Here is a 19,770-nt window from a genome sequence, read left to right on the forward strand (position 1 = left end):
GTTTGGGTATTAACGCCAAAACAGAAAAAACACAGAGCGTACCACAGCCGACTTCGAAAACATTGTTGGTCCCTATCGTCATGGTCTTGGGTTCATATCCCTCTGTGTCAGGCATGATGTTTTCAGGATAACTGAGCAGAAACACACAAACACACACACACACACACACACACACACACACACACACACACACACACACACACAAACGAACACAAAAGCCATTTTAGAACAGACCATTTATTATGCTTTTACACACTATGTTATCCATTTAAGTGGCTTTAATAATAAAGGATTTAAAAAAACACTATAGAAGATATATTTGGAGGTATTTGTTAAAAATATCATCTGAAGGCATTTTCACGAGTTTATTTCTATCACAATATTTAAGTCCGATGGTAAACTGCCAACTAAACTGCAATGCAACATGTAAACTGTAAAACCTGTTTAAAAACAATAATAAATCGCAAATTAAATGATTTATAAAAACAAACAAACAAACACACACAAAATAAGTATGGTCCAATCTGTTATCTGTAACGCTGGAGTTGGTCTTCCTGCACAACTAAATACACATATAATCTTTAAATAGAGACAAACAGATAATAGATAGAAACTATACCTGTTAATGATGAGAGCTTGCTCTTCTATCAGGTTGCCTTCTCCTATGATGATGGGACCGGCGTCTGCGATAATCCGGGCTTTCGGGTGGATCACCGTCCTCGGCCCTGCAACACACCGACAGATCTGAATGCAACTCTCCAAACGACAATCGATAAAAACCCAGCACGAGGGTTTTCGGCTCATCGTGGTGCTTGCTTGCGGTGTCCTATTTTAAAAAATAATACAAAAAAGGACATTACATGCCATATAACATGGAAAGTGAAGCTTTTGGTTAGGAAAAGTAATAGAATAGCGTTTGATAGACTCCACGGCTTTCTTTGATTTGTATCACTTTTATATAGAAAAATCATAAGATATACAAATAGGGCTGTGAGAGAAACTCAGAATCTACTCTTTTGTTTTGTTTAGTTTGATTCATTTAATTTACAAATGAATTGACTGTGTGTGATATTTCATCAGGTCTTTCCACCTCATCCAACATCCACCCAGTTCCTCGACAACATCGGCTGACACTGACTCAGGAAATCAAAACACAAAAATATAACCAAACAATGACTGAATATGAATTCACAACTCGAAAATAATTTCATTATGTCATTCCTTCTTCTATCTTTACTAACTGCTTTATCCCGGTCAGCATCACTGCCAATTAAATGACTTGATTCTTTATTCTTTGATAAACAGAACCGAATAAATTTATTACTGTACAAGAGCTTACCGATGGTGACGTCGCCTTTTATTTCACTCTCCACACACACCACTGCACCAGCAGCTATTTTAACACTGCACAGACAAGAGAAAAGGAGATACACACGTACACATATATAATATACACTTTTTTTATTCCTTATCGTCAGTGAATCATCGTTACTTTGCAGTCACTACTTCAATAGTTTCTTGCAGCACACCTAAATATTATATATATTTATAGAAAAACCCAAAATGATCAGCTTTACTGTTGGATAAAGAAGCAAAGGTTGGCATTCAATAAATATCTACATATAATATGCCTCAGTCCCAAATCACTACATGCTCCCTACATAAGAGCACTACAAGAGTTAAGGAATAACTCGATCTAGGGCACTAAATGACCAATGAGTAAAGATTTAGGATTTTCCCTAACTAGGCGAATAATCTGCTACAGTCAAAAGCATGTACGGCCATTTTTGGAGAGTATGAACCAGCAGTGGAAGGAGATGTAAAATATGTAAATATATATATAAGTAAATAAATAAATTCAATAGAAGGTACATAGAGGATGCTACTCCGGTTAGCATTCAAGCTACCTAACGCTACCCGGGTGTGGTAGCGTTAAACTTATCTAATTAAAATATAACTAAATAGCCCGCTTTACATTTATGAAAATGGTAGCAAAATTATTACCATATGAAAATAATACAAAAACAAGAAGCAAGTAAAAACATAGATATAAATGAAATCCAGACCTTTTCTGGTTTGGTTGTTTGGGGTCCGCCATCTTGGAATCAATGATGCAGTGCTCGATTACACGCCCTGGTTAAAGACGGCTGCAGGAATCGATTAACAATGTCTGTTAAATGTAACTGTACTCCCATCTGCTGGACACTGTTGGCGTCGCACATATTTCCTAGTTCTATGCAGCCCTGAACCCGAGTACTGTACCTGAACTTGGAAAAAGTTTTTTGGGGAAAAAAAAGAAGTAAAAAATGATGCTATGTCGTTATTACTAGCTAATATATCATCATTAAGGATGACGAAATAACGACACAAAGATTTTCTTTGGCTTCCTTACATTTCAATAACGATGGGATTCGCAAAAAAATTTGGTTAATAAAGCCAACAAATCACCGTATTTAGGGTTTGCACAACTTTATTGATTGATTGATTTGTAACAGAATGGAAAACTGCACCAATTCCAAGCTCAAACTTAGGCTTCATGGTCATGTGCACAAGTTCAAGGTATATGCATTAAAATTATTACTTTCATGTGTCTCTTTTGGCTTTCTTTTACACGTTTTGCCTCTATAAAAAGCACAATTATGGAAAAACTAATATTACACCATTGTCAGAGCATTGTCCCAGTATATCCCATGGATATCTACCACATTGTCAGATCTGGGACTACATTTTTATTCAGACTGATTCGTTAAAGGGATAGTTATTAGCAAACATAGAGTTCCATCCATCCATTCATCAATTTTCTATACCGCTTATCCTACACAGGGTCACGGGGAGCTTGAAGCCTATCCCAGGGAACTCGGGGCACAAGGTAGGGGACACCATGGACGGTGTGCCAACCCATCGCAGGGTACAATCTCACACACACTCATACACTACAGACGATTTGGAAATGCCGATCAGCCTACAATTCATGTCTTTTTCATCATTAGTGTGGCATTAATGCGCAACAATAATTCTAGTGTTTGACTTATTACTATTCTCACCATCTCACCATGGTTGACTTTGTCCTAAAAAATAGACATTTGATGAACTGTTGAACCTCACTTGAGGATGATGAGCTGATTGTTCTGTCACATCCCAGTAGGGTTGGGTGATGGACAATGATTAATTCCCAAATTACTGAGCAACAGACATGGCTTCGAGCCCCTTTAGGAAGAAACGGTAAGCTCCTTTGCTGTGTTGTCGCGGCAAGACGAGAGCCATTCAGAGGACTCGCTCTGGCTGATTGCAAACTGATCTTGATTATGAACCGAGCTTTCATAGTTCCATTGTAGTTACTGAATTCTATATTTTACGATGAATTAGTGAACAATAAACACGCGTCTTCGTAACATAATTTTCCCTTCGGTAGTGCGTTATACAGCATCGAGTAATTCAGCACTTATTTCAAAGTTAGAATGTATTCTCACTCGCTAAAAATCTATCCTGATATTTATTGCTGTGTGCCTCAAATTCATGTCGTGCCAGTGCACCGTTTCCCAATCTGACTCCTTTATTCCCTCAGCTCTGAAGCTCAGAGCTTTCAGCACACCTGATCCAGTTTATCAGCATGCTGACACATTCTTTATGAGGTTATAATGAGTGTGTTAGAGCAGGAAAACGCGCTCAAATGTGCAGGGCAGCAGATAGGCCTGCTGCATAAATCTGCAGTGGTCTCTTTCACAGAGAGAGAGAGAGAGAGAGAGAGAGAGAGAGGTAGGTAGTTGGGGGTGAACGGTGCACTGCAGAGCACACACCCAAGCTCACTATAAATTCAGAGGAGCAGCATGAAGGAGTGTGTGTGTGTGCGCGTGCGTGTGTATGCGCGCGTGTGTGAAAGAGGCAGGACGTGACTGCTGAGTCAGTTAAACTGTAGTACAGCAGCGAGAATGGTCAGTGAGCAATGCAGCAGCCAAAAGAAACTGGACAGCTGAAAAACTTCTCTCAGCTACTCAGGATGGACAGAACACACTCGTGCTAGTCATGGCGACTCCAGACCAGGATCAGGATCAGGTTAGCTAACCTCAGTCAGAGCTCTAAGTCAAAGGACAAAGGTGGTGTCCCGAACAGGAGGTTCAGGATCGTGTGCGAGTCTGAGCGATGGAGAGGGAACACCGCTCCCATCTCAGAAGTAAGGTAAGAGCTCAACCAACTAATTCAAACATGACCGAAAACTTATTACCACATGGATGTGTGGCTCAGAGATTCTTGACATAATAATCTTCCAGCCCAATAGTACAGCTCGTCGTGGGGTTTGTGTCATAACAAGTTACTTTAAAGAGACAAAAATTCTATAAGAAATTTCAATATGTAAAAAAAATATATATATATATTATATATATATATATATATATATATATATATATATATATATATATATATATATATATATATATATATATATAAATTCACATAAAAATATATTTTTTTTAAAAAAAGTAAATCATTTGGCAATGCAGTGCAGAAAAATATGAATGTGATTTTCATTATGATTATTATGTTTGTTATTAAGTCAGATATTAAGAATTGAATTGAAACAAATTGAAATGAACGAAATAACCGCATGTCAGTCTGCTGGTGGTGCAAAGACAGCAAAGCACATTATTCAAAGAAATACTAACAATACTAATACTAATACTTATAATACTACTACTAATAATAATCATCATTGTAGTTTACACTTTGCAGAAAAGTAAAATAAAAAATGAATGAAAAGAACAATTAAAATAAGACAAATAGAATTCAATACAAATAATTAAGATGCCACTATGCCAAAAAAAATTACTACTACTACTACTACTACTACTACTACTTCTACTAATAATAATAATAATAATAATAATAGCATTTATTTAACCAGGAAGTGCCTATGAGAAAAAAGATAAACTCATAGTGCCAGTGCAGAATAAAAGTAGTAAACAAACACCAAGCACGCTTTGGATGATAAACACGTCTTTAACTATTTCTTTAAAGGTGTAGTCAGTTATTTTTCATTCAAAAGAAAGTAATATTTGGTTTATTTAATTCAATTTTAGAGCGAGAGAGAGAGTTAGAGAGAGAGAGAGAGCAAGTGAGAGAGCGAGCGAGAGAGAGAGAGAGACAGAGAGAGACAGAGAGACAGAGAGAGACAGAGAGAGAGAGAGACAGAGAGAGAGAGACAGAGAGACAGAGAGAGACAGAGAGAGAGAGAGACAGAGAGACAGAGAGAGAGAGACAGAGAGACAGAGAGAGACAGAGAGAGAGAGAGACAGAGAGAGACAGAGAGAGAGAGACAGAGAGAGACAGAGAGAGAGAGAGAGAGAGAGAGAGAGAGAGAGAGAGAGAGAGAGAGAGCGTAGTAATAATACTGTGGCCCACCAAATACCAACCAGTCAACATCTGATCTGTTTTTAGTATGCCGGAAATTGCAAAATGAATAAATAAGTGATTCCTAGGCTTAAAGGGATGGTTCACCCAAAAAACGAAAATTTGTCATCAATTCCTCACCCTCATGTCATTCCAAACCCATACGACTTTCGTTCATCTTCGGAACACAAATGAAGACATTTTTAATGAAACCTGGGAGATTTCTGTCCCTCCATTTATAGTCCAAGTAACCAAAATTTCAAGCTCTAAAAAGTTCATAAAGGCATCGTAAAAGTAATCCATGAGACTCCAGCGTTTTAATTCCAATTTTATAAAACGATACGAATGCTTTGTCGGGGCAAAAAAAAACTAAAATTAAGACTTTTTTTTAACACTGTTTACAGCAGATCTATGCAAAAGTGAAGACATTTTGTGAATTAATTTGAGTTTTTTGCGCACACAAAGCATTCGGATCACTTTGTAAAATTGGAATTAAACCGCTGGAGTCACATGGATTACCTTTACGGTGCCTTTACAAACTTTTAGGAGCTTGAAAGTTTTGGTTACTTCGACTGTAAACAGAGGGATAGAAATCTACCTTGTTTCACTAAAAATGTCTTAATTTGTGTTCCGAAGATGAACGAAAGTCGTATGGGTTTGGACCGACATGAATGTGAGGAATTGATGACAGAATTTTCGTTTTTGGGTGAATCATCCCTTTAATTACTATATAGTTATATGTTGAGGGCTTTCTTATGGTCATGTGACACAGCCAGCAGTAGTGACCGTCCCGGCTCTGTACCGCGTGGCCGTGTGTGGTGGTACCCACGGCAACGAACTGGCTGGGGTTTACCTGCTGCGGCAGAGCATGAAGAGGAAGCGGAAGGGCAGCATGGCGGATCCGGTTACTATGGTAACGGTGATGACAAACCCACGTGCTGTGCAGCAGTGTGTACGTTACATGGAGGTGGACCTCAACCGCTGCTTCACACACACTACACTGAGGTCAGACACACACACACACACACACACACACACACACACACACATACCAGACAGAACTAATATTAGGAATAGCTGAGTACTCTGTCTATTTTTCTTCTCTGTCTGACTCTGTCTTTCTTTTCCTGTCCTGTCTGTTTTCCCCACCCTGTTCCTGTTTTTCCCTCTTACTTTAAAAAAAAAAGAGAAAAGTTTGTCCCCCTTTCACCATTTCTCTTTTTTCCCCTCTCGCTCATCTTAATACACATCTTTCTCTACTCATCCTCCTCTTTTCCTTTCTGTCGCTTTCTGTCTTTCCTCCATCTTCTTCGCTGAGCCTGTAAACTTTTCTTGCCTACGTTCTAAAATAAAATAAACGTGCCCTTGTCTCAGTGCCCCCGTCTCTGACGTCACCCCGTACGAGGTTGTTCGGGCTCAGGAGCTGAACGCTCTGCTCGGTCCTAAAGGCGGTTCTGCTGCGGTGGATCTGCTCTGTGATCTTCACAGCAGCACTGCCAACGTGGGCCTCTGCCTCATCGCTCACTCCGACAGCGACTGGATCTGCCTGCACATCTGTAAACACCTGCAGGCAAGAGTGTCCTATCTGGCACAGACCTTCCACAAACTGACAGAAATGGGGGTTTCATTAGCTGAATTAATGAGGACTTCATGCACAGATCACAGCATTTTTCAAGAATCCTGGAGATTTGATCAAGATTAGAATTTGAGATTTTTGGTGATGGGATCTGGGCTTAAAATAAGAATTTTGGATTAGGATAAAAGAAAATATCCCTGGCTTTAAGCAGGAAATTCGGAGTTTAAGAAGAGGGCGTTGGATTTAGGTGTAGGTAAAGGACTAATAAGGAATTCAAGATGAGTATAACGGGATTCAGAAGCACCTAAGGACTATTCTGCTTTTCAGATGAGAATTCAGGTATTTTCTGGTTTAAATCAGGAATGTGTTTAGGATGTGTGTGTGTTTTCAGAGGGAGCTGGCCACCATTCCAGTTCGGTATGTCCACTACGATGTTCCTAAGAGTGAGGCTTACACGTTGCACTCTGTTGGGAAACACGGATTTGGTGAGTATAAGAGCGGCTGCTCTCAAACACACACTCAATACGAGATTTTTAATACAGGCTCAAGACTGAAAGTCATATTTAGAAAAAAAGAAAGAGGAGAGGTCAGAGGAGAATGTTTAGACTGGTTCTAGCTGACAAAAAAAGGCTAGAGTAACTCCAATAACCTCTCTTTACAGCTGTGGTGAGCAGAAAAGCATTTCAGAACACACCACGGACCTCGAGTCGGTCATCACCTGGTCTTTTTCCACCTGCAGCCTCGGACTCGTGTTCACGAGTGGAACGTGAAGGGAAGCGACGTGGTCTTCCGCTGTCGCAGCCCGTCCGACCTCAACATTTAACACGTCGTGTGTTCTGAGATGTTTTTCTGCTCACCGTGGTTGCAAAGAGTGGTTATTGCCTTCCTGTCAGCTCAAACCAGTCTGGCCACTCTCCTCCAACCCACTCTCATCAACAAGACACTTCCACTGATCACTGGATGTTTTTTGGGTTTTTTGCACCATTCTGTGTAAACCATAAGAGACTGTTGTGTGTGAAATTCTCAGGAACGTAGCTGTTTCCGAAATATGCAAATCAGCCTGTCCGGAACCAACAATTTAGTGTTCGATCAAAACTGCACGGTTGATTAAATACCTACTCCAGGGGTGTTCATTACATCGCTCGTAAGACAACCACTGGTCGATCTTCCTGTCCCTTTGTTACTTTCAGTGACTTTCGTAACCAGAGAGAGAGAGAGAGAAAGAGAGAGAGAGATTGAGATATACTGCTTGTGAAACACACGCACACACACGCCAAGAAGCATGAACTTAAACCGGACAGTGCGAAAGCTGAGACTTCGGGACGGACCTGCTTCCTGTCGTTGTGGTGTTGTTGTTTTTTTTGCTGAGTTTTGAAAGTGCGCTGAAAAGCACAGGCTGAACAAACGTGAGCCCGGAGCTCACGTCTGCTGAGTCTCCCTCCACGCCCTCACGCACCGGGGTTCTACACACAAATAGATTAAAAACACGTATTTAATTATAATAAAACAATCTCCAAGATCACTTTTATTTCCTAACCAAAGGTCTAATGATTTTTAAAAGATATCTCCGATATACTGCTATCATACAGTTGTGATCATACTTCTGAGGCTATACAGGTTACCATAACAACCAATAGCACGGCAAGTACAGCAGATTGCCAATTCAAAATGGCGGATGAAACAGAAGCAGGTAGAGTGGCAAAAAAAACAAAAAAAACAACTAAATAAACATTCCATTTTCACTCAGAATGGGAGGATGATTTTTTTTCTCTTTACAATGCCGATTTCAAAACGTGTGACTGATATGTCAAAAGCAGATAAAATAAATAGAACAAATCTCTGAAAGAAAAAAAATTCTCTCCAAACTCCAAAGCTAGACTGTATGTGCATATTTTACATGATGGAGCTTACCATAATAATAATAATAATAATAATAGTAATAATAATAATATGTAAAAGTAGATCTATTGTTATAGAAGTGTGAGCATCCCTGACTTCTATTTCCCGTTCTATTAGTTAAACGAATAGCTTCACCAGCCGTGAAGTTAGTCTCAGTCAATCTCTCTCTCCTTCACAGGACAGGCACAGTGTCACTGCTGAGCGTTAAAGCCAGACTTTCAAATCTCAAATGCTTAGTTATATGCTTGGATTGGATAAAAAAAAAAAATCTGCCAAATTAATAACTTTATAAAGCACCTCATGCTTTTTTTTGGATGAATGACTCCTCTGTCGGTTTTTCCTCCATTTGACTAAGCCGTGCTGACTCAAGCACTCCTCAGAATTATACACATCTCTTAATTTATGGACTCTTTCTAAACGCCCTCCGATATACTCCATTTCATCCTGATTTTCACTGAAGCGATTAATTTGAAAAGCCTTGACACATTTTTTTTTTTTTGCCCTGTGCGCAGAAACTAAGTTAAAGTAGTGCTTTAAATGCCATGCTCAATAATAATAATAAAAAAAGGTTGGCTTAGCATTTGCATTTTTTAAAATAAAGACTACATTTCTATCCGAACGAGAGTTTTTTTCCTCCGTGCAGCGATGGAGGTCGGTCCTCAGCCACATGGCGTGATCAGAGCCAACGTTTTTACTGCCATGCAGGAGGCTGTTCATCTCACACTTGAGTGGGTTCGTCTGTTCAACTCAGGTACCAAGGAGGCTACACTACCCAGCATGCTTTGAAGGTAGAAGAACATCTAATAGAAGTCATCAGTGTGTTACAGTTTGTGTTACAGTTTTGGAGATGTTTCTCCACTTGTCTGAGGCTCTTCATCAGTTCCTGAGTACAAATTAGTGGAGAAACATCTTATACTAATACGTCAGCGTGCCTTGATTTGTGATGTTCCTCTTTTTCCTTTCGTCTTCAGGGACCCAGTTTGAAGGCGGCTCGGTGGACGTTTATACGATGGTGGAGAACATCAAATACCCTCAAGATCCTCTCACACACACCATCACAGCTGCGGTGCATCCAGAACTACAGGTTTTGTTTTTCAGAAAGCAGATCTCCTCTCACTCTCTCTCATTTTCTTAAAAATTCTTCAAGTCTCATTATATTGGACACTGAGAAGCTGGAGTGACTTTCTCCTGTCTCCTCCTTTTCCCAGGATAGAGATTTCTGTCTCCTGCACCCAGGTGACCCCGTCTTCCTCTCTTTCTCCGGAGAGACTCTGAGGTACAAAGGGAAAGAAGCGCTCTATCCTTTCTTCGTCAACGAGTGTGCGTTCTACGAAACGGGTGTCGCTCTGTCTCTAGCGAGGAGAAGGAAGGTGGAGATTCCAGACATCCAGTGCAGCAGAATGTGAAGAGCATACTCCAGAGAGAAAGACGAGAAATAAAGAGACTCCAGTGTAATACAGATTGGGCTTCTTAAATACATCCTTGAAGGTTTTTAGTCATACCATAACCCATTACTACTCCATACCGAAACCCTGAACCTCAAACCCTCTACTCTAACCAGAACTCCAACACCAACTTCTATCCTCAACTCCTAGCCCTAACCCCTAACCATGATACACCACTTATCTAACTACAATGCTAAAATCTTAACATCTTTATCTAATCACGTGATCATTGATGGGAATTAAATGCCTGGAATTTCCAATGAAGAACTGATGAGGAACCTCACTGAGTGATGATGAGGTAGTAGCTTGCCACTTAAAGTGCCCATGGAATAAAAATGGGTGTTTCAGAATTTTTTCAATACTTTGTACATGTCTCTTGTCTGAATTGCAAATGAATGACAAAAATTTGGCGTTGATACTTATTTCTGTGGGAAAAAAATGTCCAAGTTCAGGTTTTTCCTCTACAATTCTGCCAGTTATTCTGAATTTTGTTAAGGAAATACGTCAAGCCCCTCAACAGGTCCTGTTTCAAAATAAAATATCCACGTATGGAATCCAAATCAAGCCACTCGACACTTTCAGAATCTGTTCTAGTAAGCAAAAGGTTGCGAGTTCAAATCCCAAGACCGAGTGAGAACCTTAACCCTCAGCTCTATACTTGTATAGGGTTCATTTCTAATGAACAAATGTTGTTTTGTTTTTTTTTTAAAGTAATTTTATTGAAGTTAAAATCAGTCCATTTAATACAAATGCAATAACTATAGAACAGATCCGGTTAATGAATCCAAACCTCAGGGGAAAAGCTTACAAAGGGAATGTCATTGCTTTGCATATTAACGCTGTACAGTCACAATGCTGCATTATCACATGCTCAATATAAGGAGTTCGGATTCACTGTTAACATTAATTAATATAGCATGATTTGCTGTTTAATCAAAAAAAACTACACATCCATGTATATGCAACAATACGTTAAAAAAAAATCACACAAAAAAACAAGAATAAATAAACAAGTTAACAGGAATAAATTAAATAAATTAATAATAATTAAATAATTACAAATAAATTAACAGTTATTAAAGGTTTATGCTTATGTATCATTGGCATTCATAACAATAGCCTGGTCTAATGAACACTATAACACTTAACATTACTACAAAATACAACATACAAAGAAATTAGGACAAAGTTAGACATAAGAATAATATACAAAGTAAAGATTGGTGTGCCTGAATCCATACCTGACCCATTCTTTAATCTATATATATTGTATCAAGACCTTTTTTTCCACCAACACAGAGCAGATGCAGGACAAAGAACCGGTTCTCATTTCCACCAGAATGAGAGCAGAACCATTAGCTAACTTTAACTAGCTACAGTAGAATTTACTATGTTTCTGCATAAATATGACCTAAAATGTCATTGGATTTTCTAGAAGAAGTCCTAAAGGTAGATAACGAGAACCCAATTCAACAACGGAGACAAAATATTATACTTGGCCATTTATTTATTGAGGAAAATGATCCAAAATTACATATCTGTGAGTAACAAAAGTATGTGAACCTTTGCTCTTGGTATCTGGTGTGATCCCCTTGTGCAGCAACTAAACTAAACGGGGTAAGTGTTGATCAGTCCTGCACATCGGCTCGGAGGTTTTATCCCGTTCCTCAGTGCAGAACAGCTTCAGCTCTGGGATGTTGGTGGGTTTCCTCACTTGAACTGCTCGCTTCAGGTTCTTCCACAACATTTCTATTGGATTAAGGTCAGGACTTTGAATTGGCCGTTCCAAAACATTCACTTTATTCTTCTTTAACCGTTCTTTGGTAGCACGACTTGTGTTTCCTGTGACATGACCCGCGTTCTCTTCAGATTCAGTTCACTGACGGCTGTCCTGATATTTTTTTTAAGAATTCGCCGGTATAATTAAGAATTCGTTGTTCAATCAATGATGGCAAGTCGTCTTGGCCCAGATGCCTAAAACATTATACGCTCCCACCACCATGTTTCACGGATTGGATAATTTTTTTAAGCTGGTATGCAGTGTTTTTGCTTCTCATTTAAACCAAGGTGGTCTATTTTAGTCTCATCCAACCACAAAACATTTTTCCAATAGCCTTCTGGCTTGTTCACGTGATCTTTAGCAAACTGCAAAAGGGCAGCAATGTTCGTTTTGGAGAACGGTGGCTCTCTCCTTGCAACCTTGCCATGCACACCATTGTTGATCAGTGTTCTGATGATGGACTCGTGAACATTAAACTTAGTCAATGTGAGAGAGGTCTTCAGTTGCTTAAAAGATACCCTGGGTTCTCTGTGACGTCATGGATCATTACACATCTCGCTCTTGGAGTGATCTTTGTCGGTCGATCACTCCTGGGGAGGGTAATAATGGTGTTGCATTTCCTCCATTTGTACACAATCTGTCTGATTGTGGATTGGTGGAGTCCAAACTCTTTAGAAATGGTTTTGTAAGCGTTTCCAGTCTGATGAGCATCAACAACTCTTTTTCTGAGGTCCTCAGAAATCTCCTTTGTTCATGCCGTAATACACTTCCACAAACATGTGTTGTAAAGATCAGACTCTGATAGATCCCTGCTCTTTAAATAAACCACGACGCTCACTCACACCTGATCGCCATCCCACTGATTAAAAAAAAACCTGACTTAACTGCTAATCCTAGAGTTTCACATACTTTTGGCACTCACAGATATGCAGATATATAGAAACTTCCAAAAGGTTCACAAACTTTCAAGCACTACTGTACAGTCATTTTTGCCACTTTCTTTGAGTAAACAATTTTTCTTTCTGATCCAAGTTTCTTCACACTGGTGGGCATGTCAATTTTCACGGTAACGAAATGACCCCCAACCTGCTTGGTTCTCATCCTGCAGGATTGTGCTACTGGAACCACACTGATTTTAGACAAAGTTTCCTGATTGGGTGTTGACACTGTGTCGGCGCGAGAAAAAAAAAAGCTCTCTCTGTGCATCTTCGTTACATTGTGCCATTAAACACTTCACAGTTTATGCGAGAAACACTCCAGTGACTTCTCGAAATCCACCCACACAATCACATACACAGATTTGCATTAACAGAGTGTCCCATCAGTACACAGCCATGCAGGTAAAGCGTGAAACAATAAAGTGCCTTGCTTGAATTAATATCAGAGGTGCCAACATGGTAACTAGTAAATCCTAGCTTGCAATCTTTAAGAAAACAGCGAGATAAAAAAAAAAAAAGTATGGTGTGATGCCAATTAATAATAAGCAGCACCTCCATTTCTTTTTAACAACCAAAGAGACCACAGCCTTGGTTTTTTACTGACTCAGGAATTCACAAGGTACATTTCAACTAGATAAAATCATGCCCAAGCAAAAGCTTGGTCTGATTACTGGTTTACTGCTGTCTCCTGTATTGCCATGGCAACGGGTCAAAAACTGTAAATGCTATGATTAAATCATAAACGTCGGCACCTCACTGCAGTATTTATCCTCTCTTCTGCATTTCACGGTCGGGGTGATGATGAAGAATCTAACAGCTATGGTCTATGCCCTGTGAGTGTCCACACAGCACTTTTTCTGCTCTCACACACTCAGCTAGCTTTTATAGCCGTCTCTTCTCCAGCTGCTGATTTCGGATTATCGGGGCGCTTCAGTGTGATTCACAGTAAATCTCCGAACAGCAGCCAGACAGCTAGATGGAGGGAAGCTATTTTAAGCTAAGCTCAGGCTACATCCCATTCCGCATGTTACTACGGTTAAAAGTATGTCCGAATAGTACACATGCACTACCATGAATCACACTCCGTCCTGCTCTAATACTCACTCTGTGCTGGAGTGCATAATCAGTGCAGTGTGCTTGTATTTAGTGTACTATATAATTTACTATGGCAACACGTACGTTTATTATTATATATATAAGAATATAATTATATTATATTAATATTTAGTATGGAAGTAGAGCAGTGTACGATTTTGACATGCTATATAGTGCAGTAGTCAGTGATGGCATACAATTTTGCATGACATACTGGTTATGTACTATTTTTATATACACTACTTAATATGGTAGTATGGGGGTGTAATAAAACACCCCCATAATACTGCACTAAAGAGTATGGTGGTGTATTATCTTGGCATACTGTTTTGCATGACAGACTGGTTATGTACTATTTTGATATACTATTTAGCATGGTAGTATGGGGGTGTTCTAGTATATCGTACTATTTAGTACAGTAGTTTTAATATGCCATATTATTTAGTTCCATTGTATGGGAGTGTGCTTTTGTTCCATACTATTCAGCATGGCTGTATACACCTTTTTGCTTACTGTTTAGTACAGTAGTTTGACAACATTGTTATTATGGTTATATGACGGTGTACTCTTTTCTCCCTAGTACGTACTGTAGTATGGAAGTATTATGGAATAGCGATATGATGTCATTCTACAACCCCAATTCCAAAAATGTTGGGACAGTACGGAAAATGCTAATAAAAACAAAGAGGATTGGTTTGTAAATGTACTTCGACTTGTATTTAAACAAAACACCGTGTAAAGACAAGGTATTTGATGTTTTACCTAAATCAATCAAGTATTTTGAAGGTAAAAGTTTACTTTAAAATTGATGCATGCAACATGTTTCAAAAAAGTTGTGACGGGGGCAATTTAGGACTAATAGCGATGTGACAAGTTGAAATAAGAAGGGCTAGTCCTAGTGTGCTGCAGTCATCAGATTATAATGAGTGTATATTTTCAAAAATAAATGAAATTCACAAAGTGAAACATCAAATAATGTGTTTTCAAGATAGTACAGGGTGAATTGAATTTTCAAATTACTCTTTTGGGTTTTTTTTTTGCATTTTCCATACTGTCCCAACTTTTTCGGAATTGGGGCTGTAATTTAACATATCAACTGTATGTTGGTGTAACGGTATGTTTACATAATATTTAGTAGGTCAGTATTCAAGATGTGTAGGTGTGTGTTTAGTGCAGTATTATGTGATTTGGGACACAGACCTGCTGGTAATCATATGAAATGCATGCTCTAGGCCACTCGGTAGGCAGTGAAACGGTAGTAGTTCTTGCTGTGGCTGCGAGCGGCCCACACCAGTAGAGCGGCAGCCATCATGTACAACGGAGAGGAGATGAGCGCGAGATAGAGGGACCAACCAAGAGAACCATCCACCTGGTCTGGGATAACAGAGACACGGTGTAGCAGGTCCATTCCCGCTAGAAAACAACACACACAGCCCAGAGAACACACTCCTAAGAGAGAGAGAGAGAGAGAGAGAGAGAGAGGGCAGGAGTGTGGAGAATGGCTTAAATTAGAGACTTGATTCAGCCAGCAACCTGATGAATCACAGTTTTACAGAAGCTACATAAGGCTGCTAATTTACTAGTAATAATGCAGAAATGATAGTGTGTGTTGGTGTTTGATGGAAATTGTTTGTGCTTGATAGAGAATGTTGGTGTTTGAGGGAGAATGCTGGCTGGTGTTTGATGGTGAATGCAGGTCTTTGATGGTGAATGCAGGTCTTTGATGGGGAATGCTGGCTGGTGTTTGATGGAGAATGCTGGTGTTTGATGGAGGATAAAGGTGTTTGATGGAGAATGTTTGTGATTGATGGAGAATGCAGGTGCTTGATGGAGAAAGCAGGTGTTTTATGAAGAATGCAGGTGCTTAATGGAGAATGCTGGTGTTTGATGAAGAATGCAGGTGCTTAATGGAGAATGCTGGTGTTTGATGGAGAGTGTTGGTGCTTGATGGATTTAATGATAGAGAACTTTGGACTTGATGTCTAATGATAAAATGTTGGCATTTGATGGAGCATATTGGTGATTAATGGAAAATGTTGGTGTTTGACATAGGATGATGGTGTTTGAACAATTTAACGATAGAGAACTCTGGACTTGATGTCTAATGATCAGATATTGGAGTCTGATAGAGACTGTTGGTGTTTAATGAAAGTGTAGATGTTCGATGGAGACGGCTGTGGTTTAATACACAATGCTGACGATTAACGGAGAATGTTTACATTTAACTTAGAATGCTGCCGTTTGATGTTGAACATTGGTGTCTGATGAGCAAATGTGATGGATGGATGGATGGATGGATAGATGGATGGATGTTGGTGCTTGTTCTCCAAGAACCAAAGGTTCCTAACCTGCAAGGAGGTGGAGGAGTCCAATGCCCAGTGTGGGACTGAAACTACGACACAAACACGCACAGAATCCCACCAGCCCTCCCACTAACACCAAACCCAGAGAGAGCAGGGGCAGGAGAAACTGACACCTCCACATATCTATAGAGAGCAAGTTGAATAAATATATTTAAAGATTTATATATTCATAAATGCAGTACATGTACTATATGTTAAATATATTGAATATTATTACATTATTATTACATGTATGTTATAAATATTTTAAAAAGTGCCATTAAATACTAGAGCAGTCACATTACAGCCCCAAAACTTGTGAATGTTCTGTGAATGTTAAATTTGACAGTGGAGAGTAAATATATATGTGTGTGTGTGTGTGTGTGTGTGTGTGTGTCTCACTCACAGGTGCGTATTATGTCCTCTCCGCTGTTGTGGTTGCCTGGCTCTGTGTATTTGGGTGTGAACTGCTGAGACAGCGTGAAGCTCACACACTCAGTGTCCATCTCAGGATCTACACACACACACACACACACACACACACACACTTATTACAACTTGTGTATTTGTATTAGCCTATCGTACGTAGGCCTACTGTTTTAATTACTTTTGTTTATATTTAGGACTTTGTGATGTAGTCTTAACAATAATTACATAACAACAATCATAATAATAGATAAAGATGATTATTAGTATTATTACTGGGGTTCAGTAAGAGCGCGCGCCACGCACCCCCACCTGGCTCTCGGTACCAGCGGTTGCGGTCGGCGGGCACGCGCACGCACCTCCACCACAGGCCGAGTGTGCCGTTGAGGCGGAACATCGCGTCGCTCGCGGTCTTCTCGTCGAACTCTCCATCGCTGAGCTCCTGGTGCAGCGCGCGCAGCTCGGTCGCGTTGTGCTCGTGACGTACCTGCGGGCTCGTGTACTGGTACCAGTGGCGCGTGCCCACCGCTACAGACAGGTAAACCGTGGCCAGGGCGCTCAGCACGCATGCGATCACCAGCGCCGTGGCGGAGCGGTTGTCCACCATGATGCCGAGTCTCTCCCCGAACTGACCTGATTTTTTCCCCTTCTTTATTTCCTCGAGCGCCCTGATTTTTTTTTTAATCCACAGATCAGATCAAATGAAGAGCCCATCTGTTGCGGTGCAACATCCATCTGTCGCTCAGCAATTCTTTCTTCATTTAATCTGTCACTTATCAACAAGCCTTCGAGTCAAATGAATGAGTCAAATGAATGAGTCAAATGAATGAGTGGAACAATTATAAACAGATATTACTAATCATTTTCTTAGTACAAAAACAGTGCTCCTGCATTGCCGTTCAGATTTTGTAAATAATCCGCATGCTTTCCTTTTCCGGTCATCAGGCAGAAGCAGGGAATGCTGGGTATTATAGTACTGAAATGGCTGTCGGGGTTGTCTTTAAAAATAAATAAATAAATAAAATAATGTCATTAAATTAACAAATTTTCGACATGACTTACTGAGTTTAAAGAATGCATTCGAGCTGAGTCTAATCAATGCAGTCAAGAGAAAAAAATCAGACATTAATTTGCTAAAAAAAAATTATTCTGGGCTTTTTACTGAAAACTTGTTTTTCATGTTATAACTGAGCAAGGTGTTTTAATTCTTTATGCGAAGGTCTGAAACCTATATAGTTAAGAATTTCAGCTTTCAGCTTGATTATTTCATATTTATCAGGTCTGAGTCATATTATAGCACTTTTGAATAATATATCTAAAAATATATTTTCATTTGTAAACAAACAAAAAAAAAGTAATAAAACTCGAGTGGGACTTCACTCCACAACCTTTGACTCACATTATATGTACAGGATATAACAGATACATGTAGTACTTTAGTAACTCAAGTTACTACCCTTATGTATATAATTAATGAAGTTGATATTGCTTATAGTTTTGCCAAGTAGCAAATATAATTAATTTGCTAAAATGTGTGACTATCTGGTTAAGAATATGAATTTAAAATACAGTACATGACATTGTGTATTCCTGCTGTTATAGCCTAATGATGTCTACAGTGTCAGTATTATTATATAGTTATCATGACACACTGGCAGGCCTCATGTTAATTATTATTCATTTATTTTTATTATTATTATTATATATTTACGCTGTTGAAAACGATTTTAAAATATAAAATAGAGCAAGGTTAAAAAGGAAAACATATTCATATCATAATAACAGAAACAACAACAACAACAAAAAGGAGACAGACTCAATTCTATAAGACTAATGTGAAATAAATGACTAATGATCGCCTTATCAGTGACTTCCACCAAAGTCTAGGGCTGGGTCTCGATCCCAAAAAGAACTGATTCCTCATTTCCAGGCACTTGGGAAACGAGAGTCGACTCCGAAGCTTTGGACTCAATTCCAGTATCAACTTTTTGGAACTGAAAAAATGATTATGTGCAATCGACTCTTGGGAATGACTCCATCGATTCACCTGGAACCAGAATCGGACTCAACTCCAAATTTCTGGAATCAAACAGCCCTTGAAGTCTGTAGCATCTTTAACATCGTAACGCACCGGTTCTCTGCACCAACACAACTTCACTAACATGTCCGGTACAGGGGGTTCTCCAGGATCAGGATTGGGAACCTAAGTGCTGTAAAATGGCGACATCTACAGTCGACCTATCGTCACTGCACCATCGATGAAGCAGGAACAAACTAATTCTAATAATAAATTGAGCGATTCAGATTTACTGCTTAATATGTATCTGATCATATTGTTATTATTTTATCAAGTTTTAATAATATATATAAAGTTATATATTATTTTAATTTGTAAGCAAAAGCGCGACTCCGGTGGGACTCGAACCCACAACCTTTGAATCACATCGCTAGTGCTTGCCTAGAAGTCCAATGCGCTATCCATTGCGCCACGGAGCCACCTGTTGCACTAGGCCACATCCGGGCGTTTTAAGTCTACACCAGTTTATATGAATGGACAGTATAAAATTAGTTTCTGTGACTGTACAGTATTATACCGATTGCGAACAAATATACCATATAGCGTTAATTATACAGGATTTTCAGACGAAGAACAACCAAAAATTACCGTCTTCATCCACTTAGGCAGTGATCTATCATGGGCACGTCTACATTCGTTCTTCCAGAATAACTGCATGCAAATAAATGAATGACATCCTGCCTAAAAGCAAAATTAGGAACTGATAATAATTTCTGGCTTGATTATAAATTAACCTGCACGACTTACACACATTTTTGTATCACATCATCTTAACGCTTAAAGGCAGGCTAGCAGTTAGGAAATCTA

General features: G+C 39.3%; 3 protein-coding genes and 1 non-coding gene across 8 annotated transcripts in view; 1 reads left to right on the plus strand and 3 right to left on the minus strand.

Moving 5' to 3' along the window:
* Positions 1–2,103, minus strand: part of dctn6 (dynactin subunit 6) — a 3,078-nt gene extending 975 nt beyond the window's left edge. The window contains 4 exon segments of one of the 2 annotated variants that reach the window (NM_001200867.1): positions 43–131; positions 620–725; positions 1,340–1,404; positions 2,067–2,103. In NM_001200867.1, coding sequence (NP_001187796.1) covers positions 43–131; positions 620–725; positions 1,340–1,404; positions 2,067–2,098 — 292 coding nt within the window. In that variant the 5' untranslated portion in view covers positions 2,099–2,103. 2 annotated transcript variants of the gene reach the window in all.
* Positions 2,104–3,760: 1,657 nt separating this feature from the next.
* LOC108260764 (N-acyl-aromatic-L-amino acid amidohydrolase (carboxylate-forming) B) lies at positions 3,761–10,664 on the plus strand. The gene is made up of 7 exons (XM_053677743.1): positions 3,761–4,176; positions 6,158–6,390; positions 6,760–6,961; positions 7,359–7,446; positions 9,504–9,611; positions 9,832–9,944; positions 10,069–10,664. The coding sequence occupies exons 1-7, from the start codon at positions 4,141–4,143 to the stop codon at positions 10,264–10,266; spliced, it is 978 nt and encodes a 325-aa protein (XP_053533718.1). The 5' UTR covers positions 3,761–4,140; the 3' UTR covers positions 10,267–10,664.
* cldnd1a (claudin domain containing 1a) lies at positions 7,764–18,092 on the minus strand. Of its 4 annotated transcripts, XR_006981464.2 has the most exons (6): positions 17,163–18,092; positions 16,867–16,974; positions 16,467–16,604; positions 15,319–15,567; positions 8,290–8,424; positions 7,764–8,154 (listed from the first exon to the last, which is right to left on the minus strand). XR_006981464.2 is itself a non-coding variant. In XM_017461282.3 (4 exons), exons 1-4 carry the CDS (start codon positions 17,491–17,493, stop codon positions 15,347–15,349), a joined length of 768 nt encoding a protein of 255 aa, XP_017316771.1. In that variant the 5' UTR covers positions 17,494–18,030; the 3' UTR covers positions 10,944–15,346. The 4 variants fall into 4 exon arrangements, 3 of the variants coding, with proteins under 3 accessions (XP_017316771.1, XP_017316772.1, XP_047008381.1); XM_017461282.3 differs by lacking the exons at positions 7,764–8,154; positions 8,290–8,424 and having other exon boundaries at positions 10,944–15,567; positions 17,193–18,030; XM_017461283.3 differs by lacking the exons at positions 7,764–8,154; positions 8,290–8,424 and having other exon boundaries at positions 10,944–15,567; positions 17,199–18,022.
* Positions 18,093–19,290: 1,198 nt separating this feature from the next.
* Positions 19,291–19,382, minus strand: trnar-ucu (transfer RNA arginine (anticodon UCU)). The gene is given in 2 exon segments: positions 19,291–19,326; positions 19,346–19,382. It is a non-coding gene; the product is annotated as a tRNA-Arg (tRNA).
* Between the last annotated feature and the right edge of the window lie 388 nt (positions 19,383–19,770).

This window comes from Ictalurus punctatus, chromosome 29, assembly GCF_001660625.3.
Source record: "Ictalurus punctatus breed USDA103 chromosome 29, Coco_2.0, whole genome shotgun sequence".
Taxonomy (NCBI): Eukaryota; Metazoa; Chordata; class Actinopteri; order Siluriformes; family Ictaluridae; genus Ictalurus; species Ictalurus punctatus.

Excerpts from the sequence above, each read along its gene's own strand:
- cldnd1a (XM_017461282.3), bottom strand. The coding sequence starts at position 17,493 with ATGGTGGACAACCGCTCCGCCACGGCGCTGGTGATCGCATGCGTGCTG. Across the intron at positions 16,975-17,192 it reads GTACCGAGAGCCAGGTGGGG|ATCCTGAGATGGACACTGAG; the intron begins GTGCGTGGCGCG and ends GTGTGTGTGTAG. Across the intron at positions 16,605-16,866 it reads AGAGGACATAATACGCACCT|ATATGTGGAGGTGTCAGTTT; the intron begins GTGAGTGAGACA and ends TGCTCTCTATAG.
- LOC108260764 (XM_053677743.1), top strand. The coding sequence starts at position 4,141 with ATGGAGAGGGAACACCGCTCCCATCTCAGAAGTAAG. Across the intron at positions 6,962-7,358 it reads GTAAACACCTGCAGGCAAGA|CTGGCCACCATTCCAGTTCG; the intron begins GTGTCCTATCTG and ends TTTCAGAGGGAG. Across the intron at positions 9,612-9,831 it reads GGTTCGTCTGTTCAACTCAG|GGACCCAGTTTGAAGGCGGC; the intron begins GTACCAAGGAGG and ends TTTCGTCTTCAG.